Below are 20,842 nucleotides of genomic sequence, written 5' to 3'. Positions count from 1 at the left end.
AAAACAGCTTAAACACGAGAATGATGATGGTTCCTTCGCCAGGGCAGGGTATATTAATATGTTAGCAATATGCTATTTCCCACTTTTTTTTAAATGGCTCGCCTATTGAGTATTCAATTACAATGGTTGGTGGCTTCTCGTTTGTCGTTTGGAAGATGGGCCTTTGGCCCACATAAATAAGCTCCTCCTGAGAGCTGAGGAGAGTGGAGGTGTTGAATGGATTGGACAGGGCTGGAAGGAGCTCCCCGAATGGGGCAGATGGGCTATAGGCCTATAACGTAAATGACGGAGGGAGGGAGGGAGGGGGAAAGGAAGAGGTGGAGGCTGTCTATGATAAGCAAGGCTGTGTGATGCCAAGGAAAAGAGGAACATGGGAGAAATTGAAATTGGCTGTGGGGTATAATCCTAAAGCCTCTTCATCTGTATTAGCATTGCAGTTTGTTATATGAGGGAAGAACATTATTTTAAACTGTTAAAACCGTTTTACTTCGACGTTACCGTTTTCTTCATCTTGCTGCCCATATTTAGGGCTGAACAAAAATGCCCCAATTACTAGAAGCAATCTAAATTGAACTGCTATGAATCATTGTGGCTTAAGAAAACATCAGTCAGGGTGATTAATTCTGTCTCAATTAATCGTTCCATTTCTCTATCTATGATATGTCTAAATGCATCCCAAATTACACCCTATTCCCTATTTAGTTCACTACTTTTTTTATTTTACGAGGTTCCATATGGCTCTGGTACAAAGTAGTGCACTATAAAGGGAATAGGGTGCTATGTGGGATGCAGTCCAAAATTCCCACAATATAAATCCAAGGCTAACGCTAGCCTAATTGCCCAATCCTTTTCCCTTTCCCTCCCTCGACTCCATTGTGTGGTTTATCTCGTCGGTACACTCAAACGGCAAAACCAAATTATCTGATAATTTTATCGGGGAATGAATCCTCTGGCATATGGTCAATTTTTTCAGGTGGTAATGACTCCCTCATTGGAAATGAATTAGCTGTGGCTATTAAACGGAGAGAAATGGTAATGCCCTGGATGGCTTCATGTCAGGTAGCTAGTCAGGAGAGAGAGAGGAGAGGAGGGGATAACAAGTAAGGGGAGGAAGAGAGAAAGAACGAGAGAAGGAGAAAGAGAGAGAAGGGAGGAGAGGACTTAACCTGGCAACAGCAAAGGCCTAATTATCACACTACGTTTGCCAATCAAGTGGAGCAGGCAGCGCTGTCTGATGTGTGACTGTATGCACTCACACCTCCATCTCTCTATCCTCACCATCCACTGTCTAGCTTTATGTCAGTGGCCCCCAGCCGCAGACACACAGGCAGTGTAAGAGACTGACAGCTCTCTGGTTTAGAGTGTGTGTGTGTGTGGGGGGCTAACAGCAGAACAGAGCAGAGTCTGACACTAACTACACTATGTCCCAACAAGGGCAGTGAGGGAGAGAGAGAGAGAGAGCGAGAGAGCGAGAGAGAGAGAGAGAGAGAGAGAGACTGTCTATGATAGGCCAGGCAGGGCTGTGTGATGCAAAGGCTCAAACAAGTAGCAGCAGGATAGAGTTACAGCAGCACAATCTCACACACACACCTCTATGCTGTCAAATCCTCCCATATCTTTCTAGTTTGACCAGCTTTTTTCAGCAACTGATATTGTTGAATTTGGTTGTCCTATTGACAGGTTTGCTAGCAACAAACTATTTAGCTAGCCTAGTGTTTGATATGCAATGCAATCTCCTCGTAATGAACAGTGTCCTGACGAGAAGGCAAACTGTTCTACGCCAGGCAAAATCGAGCATTACAGCTCATTGTTATGGAAGTATCCAAATGAATGTCACTCAAAAACAGTTTAAACAAACGCAAATGCAGCTACATTGCTGTTATTTTGGCTGCATAGATTGACAAGACTGTGTTAGCCAGAGTTGGCTTGCTAGAAAGCAAGGTATAAGAACGTTGCCACTTGCCAGACAGCATGGCAACCGAATAAAAATGAACAAACGACTGGGTCGCGTCCATGTCTGTAGAACAGAAAGAATGTTGTTAGTTCTATCAACAGGGATAGAACTAACGACCAGATTTTGTGGAAAGACGAGAAAGTATGAATTAACTTAAAAAGTAAAGTATCATTGAAAACATGTTATTTCTGCCGGTAAATGTGTGCTTTAGTATTGTTTGTTGGCAACTGTGGTATAAAGGGGATAAACACTTCTTTTTCCATTATTTCAAAGTGAATGGTCCTTTGTAGCTCAGTTGGTTGAGCATGGCGCTTGTAACGCCAGGGTAGTGGGTTCGATTCCCAGGACCACCCATATGTAAAATGTATGAACACATGGCTAAGTTGCTTTGGATAAATGGCATCTATTATAATGTTCAGAACGTGGACGTTTATCCCTTACATACAAGGCACTGAGGCAAACATATGCAAATAGTATATAAATCTATAGGCATACAGTCAGGCCCATCATTAGTGGAACCCTTGATGAAGATGAGCAAAAAAGGTTGTATAAAATAAATATTGCAAATCGCTATATCCAACAATTTTTCACATTTTTGTTTTCTCATCAGGAAGGATTGCTTACGGGTAACTTCAAGTATTTGTAAACTATTACTGTTCTCCGATTTTGTATGCATAGATTTTAGATGTGTATTACAATTTTTTTTTTTTTTTTGCTAAATGCTATATATCCATTGTTTAACTGGAATGGAATGTTCGTGTCAGGTATATATGACTGTGATATGTGGTTGTCTCACCTAGCTATCTTTAAGATGAATGCACTTAATGTAAGTTGCTCTGGATAAGAGCATCTGCTAAATGACTAAAATGTCAAACGTAAATTTACCCCATTTAACATCAAGCAAAATATCCCACTAACGTCAAATATGCACCACCATATTTTACCACAGCTACGAGCTAATTCTCTTCCTATGCTTCCGTTTTTTGACACTGACCATAGCACCGGTTCCAATTCAAGTGCCAATGCCGTTTATCAAACTCCAGGCGGTGCTATGGTCAGACGACATGGAAAAAGTGTGTGTGTTTCATGGCTGAGGCAGTCCTGTTGCCTGTCACTCATCATGCACCATGCATGACCGCCAAGCAGCTCCAACCCTGACTGGCTCCCCACTGCAACGCACCACAGGAGGCCACGGTCTAACCATATGAGCAGTCACTCCTGTACACCCCACTCCATCAACAGTCTGACATAGAGGGGGCCAACTGCCCAGGAGGTGTCAAAACACTCAAAGAGGAACTCTTCTACTTCCTTTAAAAGGTCTTTAAAGCATAGGGTTGGAAAATTCCTAGGTTTTCAAGAAATCCGAGTTAGAGGATTCCCAGAATCAGGAGAAAATATGCAGGGAGTTAATCCTCCCACTGGGATTTCTGGTAAAGCTGGGAATTTTTGTGAAAGTTACCAGAATTTTGCAACCATAACAAGGGATTTTGTTTACTGGAGCTGCTGTACAGTAGGGAAACTTCCTTCACTTGTTCCACAAAACATTGTAACAGCATTGTTTCACAAACACCATTGCTGTAACGCTCGTCGTAAGAATGAGAAGGAGAAGTGGACCAAAACACAGCGTGGTAAGTGTTCATGAAATTTCTTTTCAAGAAACACTCAAACAAAATAACAAAAGGGGAAACCGCACAGTTCCGTCAGGCACATAAGCTAAACAGAAAATAACCTCCCACAAAACTCAGGTGGAAAAAGGGCTGCCTAAGTATGATTCCCAATCAGAGACAACGATAGACAGCTGCCTCTGATTGGGAACCACACTCGGCTCAAAAACAAAGAAATAGAAAACATAGCTATTCCCACCCGAGTCACACCCTGACTTAACCAAACATAGAAAATAAATAAGATCTCTAAGGTCAGGGCGTGACAATTGCACAGCTCTTTCAACACAAGCTAACGTTATAATTATCCACCGTCATTAAAATGTAATGACTGGTGGCGTGGGTAACATACCTTAACCAGTAGTGTTACAGTGGCTAGCTAACACCCACCCACCCGGAAATAAATAACATTTGCAAAATGTAGGCTGCATGCATCCCAAATGGCACCTTATTCCTATAGGGTATTCATATTCCCTATGGGGTTGTGAACTGCAACCTTTGACCAGGCCCCATAGGGAATATGAATAAGCTGCCAATTTGCGACGCAACCTAATAGAATGATTCCTTTACGCAATCACGAGAAGTAGGGGTGAAGTCAGCTAAAGCAATAAATACTGTGTCTGATGTTGAGATGGTATCCTCCACTTCCTCCTCTAGTCTGTGGACTGCATCTCGATCCAAACAAGGCCCTGTATGTTTAGTAGCTTTAGCAGTAGGGGGTAGTGGGGAAGACGGGGGATGGGGAGGCAGTCCAAAACTCTCCCCCCCCGTAAGTGCAGTATGTCTTCAGCTCCGCTGTTCACTGGAACCCCAAGTTAACCCCAAGCCTGGCTATCCCTGTTAGAGGGGGACTTCCAGACCTGGGTTCAAATGGTTTGAGTGTTTGCTTTAGCCATCCTGGAATGTCAGGTGGGTGAGCTTTACACTTTTGGCACTATTCTATTGATTCCATTGATACAGGCAATTACATCGTTTACAGGTGTATGACAGTAGAACTTAGCTCATGAAGCCTTTTTAAGTTATATTCTTCGAGACTCAATGGCTAGATAGCATTCATTTAAACGTCTAATAGTGCATGTACTAATTCCATGGACGGTGTACTCCATTTTCCTTTCAACAAGGTGAGAGGACATGATATGTATTTATTTGACAGGGACAAGGGACATCAATTAAAATGTCTGTGAATGTGCCAGATGTAAAGACATAATGCTCAAACTGCCGGACTTTTCCCATCTCTTTAGCTCAATAAGTCGCTTTGAAAAACACGTTACGCAACCAGCCGCCAGTTCTTACCTTACTGGAACGTGTAGCATGGTTGGAATTGTTCCTGTAGTAGTGAACAGCACTGGGCAGCTTACAAACCCACTCAAATGCTCTCTCACTAAACCAGAATAATGTGTTGTTGAACTGTGCAAACGGAATACATCAATCCAGTGGGAAGGCCTTTGAACAATGTCCCATTACACTCACCGTCTCGTTGCCAAACAAGATGTCGACGTACGGCATGACCTTCATCATGGCCTCCTTGAAGAACTGGCTGATGAACGGAGCCGAGAGGTTCAGGCTAAAGATCTTGTTGTTTTCAGAGGCGTGCTTCGCCACCTTCAGGATTGACTCTGGGGACACCGTCAGGAAGAAACCCTGAAAACAACACATGATATAACATCATGAAACAAGACAATATACACTAGTATCATCATGTTTCTTCCCTGTCTCTCTCTCTCTCACAGACACACACACACACACACACACACACACACACAGCAAACAGATAATAATAATAATAATAATACAAATAATAATAAAATACACAAGCATCATTATAATTTCTTCACTGTTATGATCGCCAAGTGCACTAGAAACAACCCCCATAGCTCCACACGTACAGTACGGGCAGACATAACAGTCTGTGGGCTGATGGACAACATGAACCAAAATGCGCTCCCTGTCTGATCCAACTGCTCATTTGTGGCTTCTGGAGTCTGACAAGAGAATTACGGGGTACAATTTAATACACTGTAACAAGGTGAGGCATTGACATATCATGAGAAAGGCAGTGTAATGCGCGAGGGGTGGTTAGGCCTAAGCATTTATCTAAAATGGTTTCTTGGAACGTACACAGTTCAGACAAAGAAAATAGATAGCTGTGAAATCCAGTGTCTGGCGGTGGTCCAAGGCCGTGTTCTGAAGGAAGCAACATGCACATATCGGATGAACGGGAAAACAAAAGTCTGGTCTGGACTCTGGTTACTGGGAAAGAGGAGGTCTGCTCATTGTGTGAATGAATAGAAATCAGGTAAGACAACACCTCTGTGTTGCAGGTTGAAATCCGAAGCGAGACTCTCCTGCAAGTCACACAAAACCACCCCTCTCTTTGATGCTGATCTCCTTAACCATGTTTTTCAGCTACAAGCTTCTCTTCTAGACAACCACTGTGTCACAATAGGGGCAGGAGTAAGGATTAAAAAAATACATTGTGTATGGTGATACATTTAATCTATCTGAAAAGCTTCCATTGTGGCTGAACAGTGCACCTCTCTCATTAAAGCAAGTATGACATTTGCAGCGAGCAAATAGAGGAGCGACCTTCATGTTGTAAAGGAAAGAGACTAATACTGCTGAATGGAGGGTACCCGGTTAGTCAATCAAATGTAACAATGTATTACATGGTACTAAGTGGGGGAATATTTAATCTTGAAATAGTTTTTTTGTGTGTTTTTTTTTACTCTCTGCAGGAATTGTCATTACTTTATACATTGCTTAACACAGTATGTCATCATGCGGATGTGGAATATGTATTTGGTTAGGAATGACTAGGACTGGGTTGGTGCCCTTGGGTTGCAGTATCAGGGTAACACAATGTCCCATCTGCGTAAAATTAAAGGTGTTTTGAATGGGAACTCATCATGAACATGTGTGTGTGTGTGTGTGTGTGTGTGTGTGTGTGTGTGTGTGTGTGTGTGTGTGTGTGTGTGTGTATATATATATATATATATATATATATATATATATATATATATATATATATATATATATATATATATATATATATATATATATATATATATATATATATATATATATATATATATATATATATATATATATATATATATATATATATGTGTGTGTGTGTGTGTGTGTGTGTGTGTGTGTGTGTGTGTGTGTCTGTGTGTGTGTGTCTGTGTGTAAAAAGATGGCCAATCATTGACCCTTACATTTCTCAATCTGAGTGTGCCAGCATGTCAGTGTCGGAGGAAACGGAGATTGCTTTCTGACACAAATGGCCTTTTTGTAGTTGTAGAGAAACTATGGGCCTGGTCAAAAGTAGTGCACTATATAGGGAATAGGGTTCCATTTGGTAAGCCTAATGTTAGCTGCTCTGATAAAAAGAGCTGTGTCTTCAGATATCTTTTTTTTTATTTTATTTTTTTACTTTTTTGGACAATAAACAAAAACTTACCTAGATGAAACAATAAACAACTTAACGTATACATACATTTCCACAAAAATTAATGACATAACACTTTCTCAGATCCGTATGTTCCCACCGTATTCACACCCAATGCTGTTTCCAATGCTTGTAAGACTGCCCCATATGACTTCAGATTGTGTTTTGTTGTTTCTGTCTGTAGACAGATTTTTTTCAGTTTTTAAATATTTAATTATTCTGTTCTCTTAACGCTGGAGTATCATTTGACTTCCAGTATTTAAGTAGGGGCATCTTCAATATAAGTGACGAAAATAATATTGTCCAACCCATTGGGTATTTCACCACACCCTCATATGTCATGTCTTGAAGAATGCCAATAGACGGATTAAAAGTAAACTTACATTGTAAAACTTCTGACAGACAGCCTTCTAACTCTGCCCATAACTTTTGGACTTTACAGCACTCCAAGAACGCATGAATAATTGAGTCAGTGTTCATTTTACACTTAAGATATGACTGCTGTAGTGCTGTAGAATTTGTGATCTCTCTATTTCCAATCCTTATAACATTATCTCCAATCCTTATAACATTACCAATCTCTCCACCGGACCTGACAAATAGGCTATATGATGGACATTGATCACCTCATCATGAATTCCTTTGTTGGTCTTTCTCACAACTCATCTTTCTATTCTAAACGATATGTCAGCTTTGATGCAAAAAAATATTTATATATACAGTTCCAGTCAAAAGTTTGCACACACCTACTCATTCAAGGGTTTTTCTTTAGTTTTATTATTGTCTACATTATAGAATAATAGTGAAGACATCAAAACGATGAAATAACACATATGGAATCGTATAGTAACCAAAAGTGTTAAACAAATCAAAATATATTACATATTTGAGATTCTTCAAAGTGGCCGCCTTGATGACAGCTTTGCACACTTTTGGCATTCCCTCAACCAGCTTCATGAGGCAGTCACCTGGAATGCATTTCAATTAACAGGTGTGCCTTGTTAAAAGTTCATTTGTGGAATTTCTTTCCTTCTTACTGCTTTTGAGCCAATCAGTTGTGTTTTGACAAGGTAGGGGTGGTACACAGAAGAGAGCCCTATTTGTTTAAAGATCAAGTCCATATTATGGCAAGAACAGCTCAAAAAAGCAAAGAGAAACGAAAGTCCAACACTCAGTCAATCCACAAAATTTCAAGAACTTTGAAAGTTTCTTCAAGTGCAGTCACAAAAACCGCAATGATGAAACTGGCTCTCATGGGAAAGGAAGAACCAGTTACCTCTGCTGCAGAGGATAAGTTCATTAGAGTTAACTGCACCTCGGAAATTGCAGCCCAAATAAATGCTTCACAGAGTTCAAGTAACAAACACATCTCAACATCAACTGTTCAGAGGAGACTGTGTGAATCAGACCTTCATGGTCGAATTGCTGCAAAGAAACCACTACCAAAGGACACCAAAAAGAAGAAGAGACTTGCTTGGGCCAAGAAACATTAGACCGGTGGAAATCTGTCCAAATGTGAGATTTTTGGTTCCAACCGCTGTGTCTTTGTGAGACGCAGAGTAGGTGAATGGATGATCTCAGCATGTGTGGTTCCCACCGTGAAGCATGGAGGAGAAAGTGTGATAGTGTGGTGGTGCTTTACTGGTGACACTGTCAGTGATTTATTTAAAATTCAAGGCACACTTAACCAGCATAAACCAAGTTCTTTAAAGAGGAACCATTATAGTTGTGACTGCTATTACAAACATAGTGAGCTAGCACAGAGACCACAAGGAAATGGAAGGCACGTTGATAAGGGAGAATGCATCGGATGTCTCCCCGACATAACATAGGGACAGTGATAAGCCATCCCATCTGGTTTGTGCTTAGTGGGACTAGCATTTGTTTTTCAACAGGCCAATGACCCAAAACCCACCTCCAGGCTGTGTAAGGGCTATTTGACCAAGAATGAAAGTGATGGAGTGCTGCATCAAATGACCTGGCCTCCACAATCACCCAACCTCAACCCAATTGAGATGGTTTGGAATGAGTTGGACTGAAGAGGAAGGAAAAGCAGCCAACAAGTGCTCAGCATATGTGGGAACTCCTTCAAGACTGTTGGAAAAGCATTCCTCATGAATATGGTTGAGAGAAAGCCAAGAGTGTACTTTGAAGAATCTAAAATATATTTGGATTTGTTTAACACTTGTTTGGGGAACTACAAGATTCCATATGTGTTATTTCATAATTTTGATGTCTTCATTATTATTCTACAATGTAGAAAATAATTAAAAAAATAGAAGGTGTGTCCAAACTTTTGAGTGGAACTGTATATACAGTGCATTTGGAAAGTATTCAGACCCCTTCACTCGTTATTATGTTATTATGTTACAGCCTTATTCTAAAACAGATTAAATAAATAAAAATGAAATCTATCTACACACGATACCCCATAATAACAAAGTGAAAAAAAATTTTTTTGCAAATGTATTTAAAATAAAAACAGAAATACCTTATTTACTGAAGTATTCAGACACTGCTATGCGACTCGAAATTGAGCTCAGGTGAATCCTGTTTCCATTGATCATCCTTGAGACGCTTCTATAACTTGATTGGAGTCCATCTGTGGTAAATTCAATTGATTGGACATGATTTGTATATAAGATCCCATATAAGATCCCACAGTTGACAATGCATGTCAGAGCAAAAACCAAGCCATGAGGTCGAATGAATTGCCGTAGAGCTCCGAGAAAGGAGTCGAGGCACACATCTGGGAAGGGCACCAAAACATTTCAGCAGCATTGAAGGTCCCCAAGAATACAGTGGCCTCCATCATTCTTAAATGGATGAAGTTTGGAACCACCAAGACTCTTCCTAGAGCAGGTCGCCCAGCCAAACTGAGCAATCGGGGAAGAAGGACCTTGGTCAGGGAGGTGACAAAGAACCCGATGGTCACTCTGACAGAGCTCCAGAGTTCCTCTATGGAACTCCGGAAGCCACTCCTTAGAAAAAGGCACATGACAGCCCGCTTGGAGTTTGCCGAAAGGCACCTAAACGACTCTCAGACCATGAGAAACAAAATTGTCTGGTCTGATGAAACCAAGATTGAACTATTTTGCCTGAATGTCAAGAGTCACGTCTGGAGGAAACCTGGCACCGCTCATCACCTGGCCAATAACATCCCTACGGTAAAGCACGGTAGTGGCAGCATCATGCTGTGGAGATGTTTTTCAGCGGCAGGGACCGGGAAACTAGTCAGGATCGAGGGAACGATGAATGGAGCAAAGTAAAGAAAGATCCTTGATGAAAACCTTCCCCAGAGCGCTTAGGACCTCAGATTGGGGCAAAGATTCACCTTCCAACATGACAATGACCGTAAGCACACAACCAACACAACGTAGGAGTGGCTTTGGGACAAGTGTCTCAGGAGGCTGAAGAAATTTGTCTTGTCACCTAAAACACTTGCAAACTTCTACAGATGCACAATTGAGAGCATCCTGTCGGGCTGTATCACCGCCTGGAACGGCAACTGCCCTGCCCACAACCACAAGGCTCTCCAGAGTGTGGTGCGGTCTGCACAACGCATCACCGGGGGAAAACTACCTGCCCTCCAGGATACCTACAGCACCCGATGTCACAGGAAGGCCAAAAGATCATCAAGGACAACAACCACCCGAGCCACTGCCTGTTCAACCTGCTACCATCCAGAAGGCGAGGTCAGTACAGGTGCATAAAAGATGGGACCGAGAGACTGAAAAAAGGCCATCAGACTGTTAAACAGCCATCACTAAAGCAGAGGGGCTGCTGCCTACATACAGACTTGAAATTATTGGCCACTTTAATAAATGGATCACTAGTCTCTTTAACAATGCCACTTTAATAATGTTTACATATCTTGCATCACTCATCTCATATGTATATATATATATATATATTTTATAATCTATTACATCTTGCCTATGCCGCTCTGTCATTGCTCATCCATATATTTATATGTATATATTCTTATCCCATTCCTTTACTTAGATTTGTGTGTATTAGGTAGTTGTTATGGAATTGTTAGATTACATGTTAGATATTGCTGCACTGTCAGAACTAGAAGCACAAGAATTTCGCTACACTCGCAATAACATCTGCTAACCATGTGTATGTGACCAAAATTGATTTGATGTCCTTGAGTGGCCCAGCCAAAGCCCGGACTTGAACCCGATCGAACATCTCTTGAGAGACCTGAAAATAGCAGTACAGCTACGCTCCCTATCCAACCTGACAGAGCTTGAAATGATCTGCAGAGAAGAATGAGAGAAACTCCCCAAATACAGGTGTGCCAAGCTTGTAGCGTCATACGACAGAAGACTCGAGGCTGTAATCGCTGCCAAAGGTGTTTCAACAAAGTGCTGAGAAAAGGGTCTGAATACTTATGTAAATGTTATAGTTTTTTCATTTTTTATAAATGTAAAAACACTTCTAAAAACCTGTTTTTGCATTGTCATTATGGGATATTGTCTGTAGATTGATTAAAAACTATTTAATACATTTTAGAATAAGGCTGTAAAGTAACAAGATGTGGAAATGTCAAGGGGTCTGGGGTCTGAATACTTTCCGAATGCACTGTGTGTGTGTGTGTGTGTGTGTGTGTGTGTGTGTGTGTGTGTGTGTGTGTGTGTGTGTGTGTGTGTGTGTGTGTGTGAATATGTATTATATATATAATATATATATATATAAACATATAATATATATATATATATAATATATATATAGAAATATAAAATATATACACACACACACATTTCTTCCCTATTAAAACATTTCATGTTTCCATGTTTGATGTTACAGAAATGCCTTAGGCTGGCCTTTCATAAAATAATGCATGCAAGGTTCTCAGCTTTGTGACTCCACTCCAGTAGTGGTTTGTGGGTTAGAAAGAAGCAGAAGCTCAAGCCATGAGAAATTTCAATTCCAATCGTCAGCTTGACTGTTTGTACAGAGCAGAAACTTAAGAAGGTAAGTCTTTAGCACAGTGCTGGAGTGGATCAAGTGTCCACAACAACAGATCCAGTTTCCCCAGGTGTCAGATAGAGCTTGTGAAGTAGAGGCGTATCACCTTTCCAGGTCACCGTGATCAAAGTGGCTCCGAGGTACACTTTGTACAATTTCCATCCAGCCAAAACATTTAATAAAGGGCAGTTAGAGGTTCAGACATGTTGTTTGCTTGGCAAACAATAAGAAGAAGTGATGTTTGGCTTCTGTCGAGCTGTAATTTGAGGGAGAAATTGGAAAGTGACACATACATTTTTCACTGTTTACCCAAAAGAGGAATGACTTCCACTTCTTGGCTCGCACAATGAAAAATGTCCTAAGTGGCAGTACTGAAATGAAATCTTCTGGTAATATGACCACAGTAAGTCTTACTGTGCAGTTAGAACAGTTAGTTTAACACACACACACACAAGAACCACACGCGTGTGCATGCATGCATGCACACCTTCCCTACCCTCGTATCAGAGTTCCTCTCTAGGCTCCGATCGTTTAACATCAGAAAATCTGGGTGTGATGAATGGGAATGTCACTAAAGCTTAAAATAAAATGTATAAAAGGGTATAAATGCTTCACATTCTATACAAAGATCTATCAAAATGCCCCATCATGGCTAGTAGTGACTATAGTATATATTTATACAATACCAGTCAAAAGTTTGGACACATCTACTCATTCAAGAGTTTTTCTTTATTTTCAGTACTTTCAACATTGTAGAATAATAGTGAAGACATCAAAACTATGAAAATACACCAAGATATTTGATTTTATATTTGAGATTCTTCAAAGTAGCCACCCTTTGCCTTGATGACAGCTTTGAACACTCTTGGCATTCTCTCAACCAGCTTCATGAGGTAGTCACCTGGAATGCATTTCAATTAGTTAATTTGTGGATTCTTTTTTCTTTTTAATGCTTTTAAGCCAATCAGTTATGTTGTAACAAGGTAGAGGTGGTATAAAGAAGATGGTATTTTACCAAATAGGGTTAAGTCCATATTATGGAAAGAACGGCTCAAACAAGCAGAGAGAAAGGACAGTCCATCATTACTTTAAGATGTGAAGGTCAGTCAATCCAAAAAATATCAAGAACTTTGAAAGTTTCTTCAAGTGCAGTCACAAAAACCATCAAGCACTATGATGAAACTGGCTCTCATGAGGACTGCCACAGGAAGGGAAGACCCAGAGTTACCTCTGCCGCAGAGGATAAGTTCATTAGAGTTAACTGCACCTCAGAAATTGCAGCCCAAATAAATGCTTCACAGAGGTCAAGTAACAGACACACCTCAGCATCAACTGTTCAGAGGAGACTGCGTGAATCAGGCCTTCATGGTTGAATTGGTGCGAAGAAACCACTACTAAAGGACACCAATAATAAGAAGAGACTTGCTTGGGCCAAGAAACACGAGCAATGGACATTAGATCGGTGGAAATCTGTCCTTTGGTCTGATGAGTCCAAATGTGAGATTTTTGGTTGCAACAACCGTGTCTTTGTGAGACGCAGAGTAGGTGAACGGATGATCTTTGCATGTGTGGTTCCCACGTGAAGCATGAAGGAGGAGGTGTGGGGGTGCTTTGCTGGTGACACTGTCTGTGATTTATTTAGAATTCAAGGCACATTTAACCAGCATGGCTACCACAGCATTCTGCAGCGATATGCCATCCCATCTGGTTTGCGCTTAGTGGGACTATAATTTGTTTTTCAACAGGACAATGACCCAACACACCTCCAGGCTGTGTAAGGGCTATTTGACCAAGAAGAAGAGTGATGGAGTTTTTTGGTTACTACATGATTCCATATGTGTTATTTCATAGTTTTGATGTCTTTACTATTATTCTACAATGTAGAAAATAGTAAAAATAAAGAAAAACCCATGAATGAGTAGGTGTGTCCTTCTAACGCATACAATTTTGTATATGTATTGTGATCCCTGCGGGAGCTGAACCCACAACCTTGCAGTTGCTAGCCTAGTACTGTACAGTGTTTAAATCAAAAGGTACAGAAAGGCTGCAGCCCTGCTGTCAAGCTCTCTTGTCATTACCACAGACAGACTGTGTGTGTGTGTTCCCCCCTATCATCATGCTCTCTGGTGCTGAGAGTTCATTACACAGAATTAGATGTCACACTGATCAGTATGTGTGACGCTGCCGTGTGTGTGTGTGTGTGTGTGTGTGTGTGTGTGTGTGTGTGTGTGTGTGTGTGTGTGTGTGTGTGTGTGTGTGTGAGAGAGATTCCACACACTGTTCTTCTGTTCTGTTATGTGTGAAGTGCTGTGGCAATGTGGATCAATATGAGAGGTTGGGAGCTTCGTTAACTCTGTGTGACTCCTCTATCTCCATCCAACAAGATCTCACACTTCTACCAATTTGACTTCGGATACCGACTTTTGTCCATGTTTGTCCAAACATTACATTTAGAAATGTTGACGGTTATGTTTGGGATAGGGTTACAACGGAAACATTTTTGACTGTTAAGTTTAGGAGTTAATTCTGAATGGTTAAGATAAGGGTTGAGGTTTGGGATAGGGTTACAACAGAAATTACTCAACCGTGTACTGTACCTGTACACAGCCCATCTGTAAATAGCACACCCCACTATCTCATCCCCATATTGTTCTTTTTTTCCATCTTTTTGCACCCTAGTATCTCTACTTGCACATCATCATCTGCACATCTATCACTCCAGTGTTTATGCTAAATTGTAATTATTTTGCCCCTATGGCCTATTTATTGCCTTACCTCCCTAATCTTACTACATTTGCACACAGATTTTTCTATTTTGTTATTGACTGTATGTTTGTTTATCCCATGTGTAACTCTGTGTTGTTTTTGTCGCACTGCTTTGCTTTATCTTGGCCAGGTAGCAGTTGTAAACGAGAACTTGTTCTCAACTGGCCTCCCTGGTTAAATAAAGGTGAAATAAAAAAACGTTGAATTTTAAACGTTAATAAAATAACAACGAGTGCACTGGGATTGAACACGCAACCTTAGGAGCCGGAGCTAACGGCTTATGTGAATGGTAATAGCGGTCTACTTGATGGTAATACCGCTCACCGTTGCCCCTAGTGGCTGGGATTTAAGTCGCTTCCCGGGATGGACGGACGACGAATTTCGCCTTGAATCTTGAGCAAACTGGCTGCTCCATCAGTACAGCTCCGCCATGCCACGGCACGGCACGCACCAACACATCGATCCGACACAACTCGATGCACTAACATGTTGAATTTACACATTCATTTCCCATTGTAAATTAAAATCTGCTGCTGATGGAGCTCATGAGCTGGATCTGTTGGACCTGACTGACGTGTGTGTGTGTAAATGATGTATGTCTATGGTGTATGTACTATGTAGGCACCTGAGCTGAGCCATAAGAGAGACTAATCATCTACCACCCCACTACCACTATCAGATTAGGGGGGGGGGGGCAATGCAGCCAATTTATTTGTCCCCCCACTTTGGTTCTGAAATCACCAACACCCACTAATGAACTTGTCATTTTTGCGGATTAAGTGTTTGAGCTGGTAATGTATCAATATTTATAGTTTACAAATTATTTATAGTTTACAAATTATGACATAGCTAATGAATATACACTGAGTGTAAAAAAACCCATTAAGAACACCTTCCTAATATTGAGTTGCACCGTCCCACCCATGTCCTCCCACTATTCTTGATGTACATGATACATGGGAAACTATTGAGCGTGAAAATCTCTGCATGGTTGCAGTTACTGACACAAATCGGTGTGCCTGGCACCTACTACTGTAAGGGGTGCGTAACTGGTGGCAGGGAAGTCAAACGCAGGAGAGCAGAACTTGGTGAATAGCCGGAGCAGTTTAATATATAAAACTAACGGCATACAAAACAACAAACACATGGGTACAAAACCCGTAGCGCACCAGTAACACATAGCACGAGTACTTACAAAATAAACAATTCCCGACAAGGACATGGGGGAAACAGAGGGAAAATATACAACATGTAATTAGGGAATTGAAACCAGGTGTGTGTGAAAACAAGACAAAACAAATGGAACATGAAAAATGGATCGGCGATGGCTAGAAGATCGGTGACGTCGACCGCCGAACACCGCCCGAACAAGGAGAGGAACCGACTTCGGTAGAAGTCGTGACAACTACCATAGCTCGTTCAAAGGCACTTCAATATTTTGTCTTGCCCATAAACCCTCTGAATGGCAAAATCCATGTCTCAACTGTATCAAGGCTTAAAAATCCTTCTTCAACCTGTCTCCTCCCCTTAATCTATACTGATCAAAGTGGATTTAACAAGTGATATCAATAAGGGCAACCATGGCTTTCAGCTGGATTCACCTGGTAAGTCTATGTCATGGAAAAAGCAGGAGTTCATAATCTCAGAATCAAATGGTTTTGACGGTTTGAATGTTTTTACAGAGTGATCTTCTCCTCTCGCTTTGGCCATGCAGTGTGCCTCGCAAAAAAAAAATTCTGACCGATTCATGCTACATTTGGATCGGTTTGGGGTCCCCGGACTGATGCACTTGTATCTTAAACATTTGAATCGAGAACCGATGCGTATTGGTGAATCGTTACATCCCTAACACACACACACACCTTCACACATGAAGAGTAGAGAGTGAGTTGCACAGAAGAGGAGAGAGACAAGGGAGTAAAGTCTGCAAAGTCTTGAGTGGATGAAAACCTCAAGATGAATGCTTTGATGACTACTCTGTATTGCTCAGCAATCAAACCATACAGATCAAATCTCTCTCTTTATCTCTCTCCCTTCCTCCATCTCTCTCTCTCTTCCCATCTCTCTCTCCTCTTCCCATCTCTCTCTCTCTTAAGAATCATGTTCTGAAAGACCTTATCAGATATTTAGGAATCCATCCACTTCTGAGAGACAGAGATGGAAAGAGAGAGAATGTGATAGAAAGAGAGAGAAAGTGAAAGAGAGAGAGATCAGTAGGGAGTAAGGCCAACAGTACTGGAAACTAAACCAAGGGCAGGCCGTGCTTGTAAAGGCCCCGCGGAGATGAAGAGGGGTATCAAATCAGTCATGCTGAGTCCTCCAGAGCAACATAAATGTGACACAAACAGGATTTAACAACTGGAAAATAAATCAACTGACTGCTTTAGTATTTATTTCTTCAACAAAATACTTTCTTCCTGGACAAAAAAAAGGTGAATCCATTTTGAGTGATATTTGTAATGATATACATACAGCATGTATAGGTCTAGACCAAGTTCTTCTATTCCATTTGAAGGGTCGTTATAAAATATGGAGATGTACTGTGGCTGAAACGAAGGTCGTGGCAGTGATGCCCTACACTGCCATTACACTGTCACAGCCTGGCTAGAACAAGGCATTGGGGCTTACTGGGGAACACACACACACACACACACACAACGGAACACTGCGAGGGGGGGCAATTAATGTGACACAGTACAGGCCTGCAATTTGTACAGCACTGGGAGAACATAATTGCATTAACCTCTAGTGCCTCTACTGCTTTAAAAATAACAAATAATGACTACCAACAACTTAAATGAAAAACCCTAACCTAACGCCAAGAGGGTAAAATGGAGCTGGCATCCAAACACTGAGGAGCTAGGATAATCAGTGTGGTTCTTACTTATCAATCTTCCTAATAACATTGTGAGATGGGTGTCAGGGGATCTCTGGTTTGCTGCTCTCTCTCGCTCTCCTCCCAAGCTCCAAACAGAGTTGAATCAAAAATGTGTTGGCCAGAGTTAGAGGGCAGGCTGAAAGAGGAGAGGGAATGCCAAGGAATGTACTTAAGATCTAAAACAGACAATATTTAAAGCCAAGAGCATTCAAATGCCAATACTAATCCTCAAAATAATTCACAAACTGACTCTCCCTTACACGTACCATATGTTGCCCATGGTAAAAGGCTAAAAACGCATTCCAGGAAAAAAAATGACTGCTTTCCAGCCTTTCCTCCGTCCTAAATCTTTGTTATATGTTAATGAAAAAAGGACACAACAGAGACTACACATTTAATTTCATGCTAGAGCCTAAAACATCAAACTGTTGGGTTCGCAGGGAGCTCTCTATCGCTCTCTCTGAGGAGGAAGAAGGGGTGGAGGAGAAGGAGGATGGAAAATGGAATAACAGTCTGCAGAACACACCTATATGGAAACAGATGTCGAGACTTTTTTTCCCTGCTGAATTGGCTGGAAAATACATGAATATATGGGTCAGATGTATAAAGCAGTGCAGTGGGTTCAGTGTTGGTGTGTCTGAACTGGACTGGAGTCTCCAGTTACAACCAAAGGGCCTAGTAGTAAGTAATCACACGACACTCTGTCCCAAATGGCACCCTAGTCTGTACATAGTGCACTATATAGAGCGTTACTTTGACTAGGGCCCATGTAGGAAAAAGGGTGCCAGTTGGGACTCAGAAACAGGTTGACTATGCACAGAAGAGAGGGAGAGGAACAAATCTATCCTCCAGACATTCCTCGAGTGTCGCACAGAAATGAACATTTCCAGACTTGCCACTCCATGGATGAAAATGAATTACTGAAACGTATCTTAAACACTCTGATAGATGGTATATCTGAGGAGAAAGACATACATGTTTGACCAGGTCAAAAGTAGTGCACTACATAGGTAATAGGGTGCCATTTGGAACTCAAAATCAGTGTACAAGATCGAGAGAGAGAGATCGAGAGAGAGATAGAGAGATGGAGATAGAGATAGAGAGAGAGAGAGAGAGAGATAGAGATAGAGAGAGAGAGAGAGAGAGAGAGAGATAGAGATAGAGAGCCCAGCCTAACACACCAGGTTGGTAAATGACAGGTCATTGCTGAAGCCATTGGATCATAGTTGGTTTTGGTTGAGAGGCGAAAATAACAAAGTTCTGATTGCTGAAAAGACAATGAGGGGCAGGAATGTATTTGATACATATTTCCCTTACAAAGTCAGACGCTTAAGAGTAGAGAGCAAGAGAGTGAGCGAGCGGGAAGAGAGAAAGAAAGCGAGAAGAGAGAAAGAAAGAATGAGAGTGGGAGAGAGCGCAAGAGAGGAGAGAGGGCGAAATAGAGAGTGACAGGAGAGAAGAGAGAGGGACAGAGAGAGAGTGGGAGAAAGAGAGAGCGAGAGAGAGGGAGCGAGAGAGATCGAGAAAGAGTTTAAAAAAAGAGAGATCCTCTCTCTTCCAGAAACAATCCGTCTGCCATATTCCATGTAAACAGTAGGAGAAACAAAGTGTGCCCTTACACCATGTTGTGTGAAGCCTGTCAAATTCCATAATGCTGTATGGTGCTCCAGTGATATACCCACTGATCCTGTTCAGAGTTTGAACACAATACAGCACAGGCCTGCTGCTTGAACAGTCAGTCTAATAACATATTCTGACTGTACTGTGTGTGTTCTATATGTGTGTGTGTCTGTGTGTGTGTGTGTGTGTGTGTGTGTGTGTGTGTGTGTGTGTGTGTGTGTGTGTCTGTGACCAGCCTATAAAACAGAAGTGTACATACCATCCGATCACATAGCAAGCAGCAATATAATGAAAACACAAACAGCTTCTCAGTCAACACTCTCTGCTTAATCACCAAATTAGACTTTGAGATGAGGAGAGGGGCTGGGATGTTACAGGGATTAGATTTTGAGATCTGGAGAGGGGCTGGGATGTTACAGGGATTAGACTTTGAGATGAGGAGAGGGGCTGGGATGTTACAGGGATTAGACTTTGAGATGATGAGAGGGGCTGGGATGTTACAGGGATTAGACTTTGAGATGAGGAGAGGAGCTGGGATGTTATTGGGATTATATTTTGAGATCTGGAGAGGGGCTGGGATGTTTCAGGGATTAGACTTTGAGATGAAGAGAGGGGCTGTCACGCCCTTACCGTAGAGATCCTTATTATTCTCTATGTTTGGTTAGGTCAGGGTGTGACTCGGGTGGGAAAGTCTATGTTTTCTGTTTCTTTGTTTTTGGGCGAGTGTGGTTCCCAATCAGAGGCAGCTGTCTATCGTTGTCTCTGATTGGGAATCATACTTAGGCAGCCTGTTTTCCACCTGTGTTTGTGGGATGTTATTTTCTGTTTAGTGTCTGTGCCTGACGGAACTGTTCGCTTTCGTTTTGTTGCTTTTGGTTATTCTTGTTTGAGTGTTTCTTGAAATAAAGTATCATGAACACTTACCACGCTGCGCCTTGGTCCACTTCTCCTTCTAACGACGAGCGTTACAGGGGCTGTGATGTTACAGGGATTAGATTTTGAGATCTGGAGAGGACCTGGGATGTTACAGGCCTCGTTATTCTTATTGTGTTACTTTTTATTCTTATTTTTATTTTAGTCTACTTGGTAAATATTTTCTTCTTCCTGAACTGCACTGTTGGTTAAGGGCTTGTAAGTAAGCATTTCCCGGTATAGTCTACACTTGTTGTATTCGGCGCATGTGGCGAATAAAGCTTGATTTGATTAGACTTTGAGATCTGGAGAGGGGCTGGGATGTTACAGAGCTATTACAGCAGCAAGCAGCGGCAATAATGTTTAAACTAACTATGTTGTTTTGGTATGTACTGTTAGCTAAAGCCTTGAATACAGGTTTAAACTGCCTTGAGGCACAAGAGGCTCCTTATATTCATTCATTCATTATATTCTACAGCTATTTAGAATCCTGTAACTTGAATTACAAGTAAGTGGAAATTGCTGACATTAAATTAAATCTAGATCTGTAAACATGATAAAACAGAATTAAGCAAAACAAATGGATAGGTTGGCATCACTGACAAAGCCTCAACACTTTGGAA

At 41.4% G+C, this 20,842-nt stretch overlaps 1 protein-coding gene across 2 annotated transcripts in view; it reads right to left on the bottom strand.

Moving 5' to 3' along the window:
* adkb (adenosine kinase b) overlaps positions 1-20,842 on the bottom strand; it is a 278,559-nt gene that overhangs the window by 86,070 nt on the left and 171,647 nt on the right. For both annotated transcript variants that reach the window (XM_029699060.1, XM_029699061.1), the window contains exon 7: positions 5,086-5,256. In XM_029699060.1, the coding sequence (XP_029554920.1) occupies positions 5,086-5,256 (171 nt within the window). The remainder of the gene's footprint in view (positions 1-5,085; positions 5,257-20,842) is intronic.

The sequence above is a fragment of the Salmo trutta genome, chromosome 18 (assembly GCF_901001165.1).
Source record: "Salmo trutta chromosome 18, fSalTru1.1, whole genome shotgun sequence".
NCBI classification, from domain to species: domain Eukaryota; kingdom Metazoa; phylum Chordata; class Actinopteri; order Salmoniformes; family Salmonidae; genus Salmo; species Salmo trutta.
Note: the sequence above shows the minus strand (reverse complement) of the source record. Positions and strands in the feature narration are given on the sequence as shown.